Source organism: Centrocercus urophasianus, unplaced genomic scaffold (assembly GCF_019232065.1).
Source record: "Centrocercus urophasianus isolate 14NV4802_14NV808 unplaced genomic scaffold, USGS_Curo_1.0 seq_10, whole genome shotgun sequence".
Classification (NCBI taxonomy): domain Eukaryota; kingdom Metazoa; phylum Chordata; class Aves; order Galliformes; family Phasianidae; genus Centrocercus; species Centrocercus urophasianus.
In genome coordinates, this window is record NW_024884142.1 from 93,740,586 (window position 1) to 93,747,567 (window position 6,982).

General features: G+C 44.6%; 1 protein-coding gene across 1 annotated transcript in view; it reads left to right on the forward strand.

Annotated features, from left to right (window-relative positions):
* GALNT14 (polypeptide N-acetylgalactosaminyltransferase 14) overlaps nucleotides 1–4,617 on the forward strand; it is a 64,321-nt gene extending 59,704 nt beyond the window's left edge. Inside the window, exons 14-15 of the mRNA XM_042820718.1 lie at nucleotides 2,931–3,050; nucleotides 3,625–4,617. Of these exons, the coding sequence (XP_042676652.1) occupies nucleotides 2,931–3,050; nucleotides 3,625–3,786 (282 nt within the window). The 3' untranslated portion in view covers nucleotides 3,787–4,617. The remainder of the gene's footprint in view (nucleotides 1–2,930; nucleotides 3,051–3,624) is intronic.
* Nucleotides 4,618–6,982: the final 2,365 nt, after the last annotated feature.

Consider the following 6,982-nt stretch of genomic DNA (forward strand, 5'->3'; position numbering starts at 1 on the left):
CACTGAATTGCAATGGTATTTATAACTTCATAGTCTGTGTTCTCTCAATGTTAGATTGCCCATTAAACTATTGAGAATTTAATGAGGATGATCTTGTTTTTTTTCAGTCTCACTGAGACAAGAAAAAGCAGTGTGAATCAGCATGCATTCTCCAAACCATATTCTAGGAAGTGTTAGAGCCGAGAGCAGGCACGTGTGCCTTGCAGTGGAGTCACTGGAGTGGGACCCTGAGGACGTGGCTTCAAAATCTGCATTTGCTTCAGGCTCCCACTGTGATTTGGGGCATGTCAGAGCATTCTCTCATTGTTCCCATTTATAAAGCAGGGAGGATAACAATCACTTGCTTCTTTGGGGGTGCCACGAAGTAGTTGAATGTGCAGTGGTGTGCTCGCTTCCACTTAACTGTATGTCTCTAATTCCTTCAGCAAGAGGAGCAGACTAATGAGAGCAGGTCATCACGTTTTGCAGGGGCAACTTTGCTGAAGGAAAAAAAAGAAAAAGGTGTTTTCTCTGGGCTCGCATCGAGCTGCTTCTTGCTAGGCCTGGGGGCTGCCATGCCAAGCCAAAGGTCACATTTTAAAATAATTTCCTTGTTTCTGAATGATGCAGAATAGCAGTGACAGGTGCCTGCTCGAATGACACTAAAGCCTTGAAAAAGAGTCGCATGCCTCAGATGTGGGTTAGTTAGCTGAGGCTGCGGAGAATTGCTGGCTGCAATGTGCAGCTGGTAGCTCAGCTTTCCCAGTGCATCCTCTTACTCCTTGCTCTGCCACCACTTCAGCAAAAGCCGCTTTGTCTTTGAGAGGGCAGAAAACATTGGTCTCAGTTTCACCTCTTCTGTCTGTTTCCCTGTGTCAGTGGTCAGCTCGCAACCGTGCTGGCATCTCTGCAGCCTGGCCTGCACTCCTGGGGCCATGTTAACTCCTTAAACAGTTCTGTTCTTAGGAAGACTGTGGGGCTGCCCTCTTGACCACAACAGAGAGGCTCTGCCACTCTTACTGCTGAGCACTCAGTGGGGCAGAGTTTAGAAGATACTGTAGTTTCTGATGGGGGGAAAAAAGCAGTATTTTTCATCCTGACTGGCAGAAATAATGGAAGAGATGGGGTGAGATAAAAATGTGCATGGCCACTTGCCTGTATTTTAACTCAAAGTTTTTAATGCATTCTGCAGCATTTGAGTGTCTTTTTTTTTTTCTATTTTTTTTTTCTTTTTTTTTTTTTTCCCCAGACTTTCTTAATTTTAAGCATTATTTTCTCTGGCTTTCATTTTGGGCTGAAAAGTGACAAGACGTGATTAGAAGTGGATAGAACATTTTCAGCAGGACTCGCTTCCATAAAAAGCCATTCTGTCAAAATAGAAGAGTTTTGTGGAAATCTGTCAGTTTAGGTAAAAGAGTAGCGAGACATCCTGGGGGCAGGGGTGGGAGATCCAATGTCAGTTGCTGAGCTGATGCACATATCTAGCTTCATAGGCCCAGCTTCTTAGAATGAAGAACTTAGGAGGAGTGTTTAAACCATCCGTGTGTCCCATGGAGCCTTGTTGAATGAGCAGATGATGCTTCCTTGAGGCAAGATGAGCAGTGGGATGGCATGGGCAGTGCCTGACCTGGAATTAAGTGTGGAGAACCTCTGGGAGAAGCGCTTCTCTGTGAGATGTCCCTGAAGCAAGGTTATAGAGGCCAGGGAATCCACTCCTTGAATTATCTGAGGTATCCAACACAGACACCAGTTGTTTGCTGATGCTGAAGAGCCTCACAACCACAGGTGTGCTATCAGGCCCTGTTCTGAACTAAACTATGAGCAATTGGTTAAAAATGTAAAATAGTTTTCAAAGCAGATTGTAGTAACATGGGTGCCAAGAGCAGGTGGTGGAATTCACCCCGTAAGGCTTGGTTCTTCACAGATGCAGGACTAATTTGGCACAATTTCCCAGAATGACAGTGTGCACAGTTGGGATGTCTGGAACGCCTTCTCTGTAGGATCAGGAGAACTCTGTTCCATCTGACAAAGAAGAAGTTGTTGCCAGAAGGCCCTAGAGTTGCAAAATGTAGCTCTGAAAATGAATGCTTGTTCTGTGTGGAAATCTTGGGCAGCTCTTGCTGAGAAACCTGTGGGCAGGCTGTTCAGAAAGACAGGCTCAATTTCTATTAGCTGGTGGGGAGAAGTAGGCTAAGAAGCATTGGATGCAAGGAGGACAGTGTGAAGTCCCTGTAGATCTGAGTCTGCTGTGCAAGAATATGTTTTCCCTTCTAAGTGGCTAAGGACCTGAATGAAGTGTGATTTGTATTAAAGGAATTACTGTACTGTACTGTCTGTTTTGAAGTCAGAGAATGAAGTTCAAAAGTCATAGCAAATCAGTGCTTGCAAACATTTGGAGTTCAGTCTTGTTGCAGGTGAATGAGAAAAACAAGATCTTATGAAGTTAGCCTGAAGAATTTATTAAACATAATCAACAATTAAACTAGAAATGGTGATAAAGCAATCTGTGATAGTTTCCTGGTGGTCAAACCCTCTCCTGCTTACTACATGTTTAATAACTGAACTATCTTGATTTGTACAAAATGCTACAGGCATATAGGAGTGTTGCTTACCTTGCTGTGAACATCAGGGAAAGGGATCTCTCAGCTTCCAGGAATAACCTAATCCTAACTGCAGCCCAGTTCTGCCTATCTTTACCTTGTGAAAAGTTTTCTTCTAGCCACTTTCAGGGACATTTGCTTTGGTACAGCAATCTGCCAGTGACAGCTGCAGATTTAGAGAGACTTGGAGCATCCCTAGTGACAATTCCTGGTGCCTCTTGAAGCCAATGAGTTTTCTGATCGGTTTCAGAAGGGGCAGGATCCAGGCCATAGTGTTTGCTTTCCAGGTTGAAGAACTCCAACAGTCAACCTTGATTTCTCATCTCCTTTCTCTCTTATCTCTCTTTGCAGGAGTGGACGTACACATACAACCACCAAGTCCGTCAGCAGCAGCTGTGCTTGTCTGTGTATACCCTGTTCCCTGGCTCCCCAGTGCTCCTGTCACCTTGCAAAGAAAGTGACAACAAGCAGGTGAGCCCTTTCACTGACCCCCTATTTTCTTTGAAGCTCCCTTTCTTGCAGCATAATATCACTGCACATCAAATCACTGTGATATGCTCTGACTTCAGGGAAGTACAGTCAGTCTGGGGGCACAGACTTTACCCTGTTCAGCCCTTTACCTCTTAAATGAGTGCGTTGATAAGGATGTCTATTAGTGCAGGTGGTGATCTGGATACTTATCTGCAGAAGTCAAACTGAAACTGGCAATTTAGTCCACATGGGCTGTCAGTCAGCCAGAATAGGCTAACGTTTCTCTGCAGTTAATCATTGAGCTGGCATTTGAACCAGTGACCTGGAGAAAAAGCCATTAGCAATACATTATCTTTCTAACACCAAGCAGAGGCTGAGCTTAAATGAGTGCTTCAGATGGGAGAAGGGCTCAGCATGTCATCTGCTTGGCATAGGCTGGGCAGACCTGTGCTTCCCTGTGTCAGGCCAAAAAGTCTTAGTGACAAGTGTCTCTGGATGCTGAGCAGCATAATAAAAGCGTATTGAGGAGGAGGAAATTTATTTACCTCTGTTTCTCCTCTCTTGTGTTTTTCAGCAGCAATGGGGTAAAGTTGGGTCACACCTTGAGCACATAGCTTCACGCTTCTGTTTGGACACTGAGACCATTGGGGACACGAACGAGAGCACCAAAGAACTCGTCATCAACCCTTGTGAGAGCACAGCCATGAGTCAGCGCTGGGACATGGTGATGTCTTGACCTGCTTGAGAACTTACCCAGCTGGGCTGGGTGCCGAGACTTGCTACACACAGCCGATATGCACCAGATAGAGCTCAAATGCAAAACCACTGGGGAGCCTTATGTATTATGGGTCAGGAGAGGAATCGATCAAATAAAAGCACGGTGCTGCAGGTTGAAGAACAGATGTTGATTGCAAGGCACGTAGGTGTTATTGGTCTGTTGGCAATCATGTGTTCCAAAAGGGATGGCAAGAAACCAAAATGACATGTTTTAGAGGGACACTGGGGCCCCTGGGATGGGCCCTGCCGAAGTTCAGTGTGTATAGTATTTATTAATCTCACTGGAATAACAGATAGAAGAGCCTTGGATACCCAAAGGAGACTTGGACTCAGCAACACAAGCATCTTCATAGCTTTGGGGAGTGAGACAAGTGCATGAGGAGGGATGCGTCAAGGGCTGCTAAAATATGTCACTTGGGAACAAGTGGAAAATGTTGAGTTATCTTGCACTTTTTATTGCTGTGATTGAGTTTGTCTTCTGATAGCAGTCTGAGTGGAGCTGTGTTGTACATTCAGATGTGCATTTGATTCACGGATATGTATAGGCACGCACAGGACAGTCATTTGTGGCTACGGCCAGGAGCAAACTAGCAGGTAGCAGAGTTGTCCTAACTCTGTGCTAACTGGGGTGACTGAATCTCCAAAGTCCAAGCAAACAGAGGGTTCAGTGTGTGTGAGATGAAAGTATACAAACCACTGTGAAGCTGGGAGCAGAATTATTCCTGCTCTCTGAAGGCCATGGGTGAACCTCAGTTATTGAAACTCCCCTATTATCTCACTATGTATCTCTCGCTGCTTCATGTCTGGAATAAGTCAAATTTTAAGTCTTCTTCCATAAAAATATTTGGTAATTTTTGGTAATTTAAGGTAATTGTGTCATATTTATGTTTCCCAATTTCCTGTCTGTATTGGAAGGAACTCCTGTGATGTCCTACTGCCAAAAGAATGGAGGGGGCAACTAAAACTAGAGATTGCTCAGAGAAAGAAGGGACAGGTGAAGGAATTACCTGGTTTTGTTTCTTAGATATCTCATAGCACCAGATGTAAAGTAGAGAAGAAAGGATTTAGGGCTCTCACAGTTGTACCTGTGAGCAGAGAGCCCTGGATCACAAAGTAACTCTCACCCCAGTTCTTTCAACTGAAATGATTTGGCAGAGATTATTTCTTCGGGTTTTGATAAATGAGTGATTAGATAAGTTATTAACTAGTGGTCATGTTAAGTGCTGGGACTGCCAAAGGAGAAAAGTACTGAAGACCTCAGAAAGGGCCTCCCCACTATGAGAAAACCTGCTGATCCCTCACAGCAGCAGGAGGTGGGCAGTGAAGCACCAACAGCACACGCAGCCCTTGTGTGGAAACAGCTCTTGGAGAGAATTTGCATAGGACTGTCAGCATCACTTGAGAAAAATACAGTTTGTGCCCCTAAGAGCTCTTGGGTTTAATGAAAATCCTGTCCTTTGGTCCCATGCTACAAACTCTGGGTAAAATATCGCAAGCTTTGAGCCCTCAAGTGCCTTCAGCATCCCCTCTTGAATAATTGCTGGCTTTCAGGATTTTACTGCCTCAGTTTCTCCTCCCTCAGCACTGGAAAAAAGCCATATTTCTTAAATCTCTCTAGCTTTAAGGGCAGAACCAGCGTAAGTCTTTATTTACAACGTGTCTCAGGGTATAAGTGCTTTTTATGTGCTGCAGTGATTACTAACCTAATCAAGCTCCCTTGGTGTGAGCCTCAAGGGCTTCTGTAACGGAAGGGCTGGAGTAAGCTGTCATTTCACAGTAGTAGATTGCATTGTTTCCGTGTCACCAATTTGCAAAGGAAAGGGGAAGCACTTAAAATGGAATGGACTCATTCCACGAGGGTTCCTACTTAATTGAACCAGGAAATATCACACCTACTTTTCACACTGGTGGTGACAGCCAAGCTGTAATAATTCCCCATCTCGCAGTTGCAAGGAGAAGCACTTTCCAAGAGCTTGCAGCTTAATGTGTTCACACCTGTGCAGGCCTGCAGCCTGGGTTCGCCAAGCTGCTGATGCCAAAATGCTGCTTGCTGCCTTGCAGCTGACCCAGCTTTAGCTGAACTGTATGGCTTCAGTTTTGAAGTCCAGCACCCTGTGGGTACAGCCTGACGCAAAGCTTTGACCTGTCTAGTTTTATGATTGTACACATGGGACAGAAACACCCCAGCTGACAGCCAAAACTGTCTAAACAGGTAATGCTCCTTTTTGCCTCAGCAGAAACAGCTACGTTACTAGACTAGCATGCTTGAACACTCAGACCCATGCTGCAGGGATATGTTCCAGGAAGAAACTATTTGAACTATCTCACATTTTGTGAAACCTGAATGCTATACTAAACCCCTTTCAAATAGTTGAAAGAGTAGATAATAAATAGGGGAAATGGTTTTGAATTGAAGGAGGGAAGATTTAGGTTGGATATCAGGGGGAAATTCTTTACAGAGAGAGTGGTGAGGTGCTGGAACAAGCTGCCCAGAGAGGTTGTGGATGCCCCATCCTTGGAGGTGTTCAAGGCCAGGTTGGATGGGGCCCTGGGCAGCCTGGTCTAGTATTAAATGGGGAGGTTGGTGGCCCTGCCTGTGGCAGGGGTGGTTGGAGATTAATGATCCTTGAGGTTCTTTCCAACCCAAGATATTCTATGATTCTATGAGTCTATGACCCCTTCTATTCTAAAACTGCATTATGGTGATAAGTTCTATGTGATAGTGGAAGGCAAGCAGTGGAGAAGGTGACATCAGGCACAATATCTCCTACCAGTAAGAGCTGCACTGTTTGGTTAACACTAGACCCAGGGAGCTGCAGGTGATAGTCTTACACATCTGTTGGCCATAACCTTAGAATATAACATGTTTTATGCTCTAGGAAATGAAATTAGCCCTATGGATCAGAAAGGTTTCCAGAGAAGCCTGGAGTATCACCTGGGAAACTTAATATAAGCAGGCAATGAACTGGCAGGCTCCCAGATTAGCCACAATATGGCATTTAGCAAATCTTCTGCTTAGCTTCCCTAAAAAGAGACCCTGCATTGTGTCAGGGGAAAGATTAACTGCTGCTGAAATCTAACTCACCCTTTTAGTTTATTTAACTTATTAAAAAACTTATTAAAACACACTGGAGACAGATGAATGTTTTTGCTTT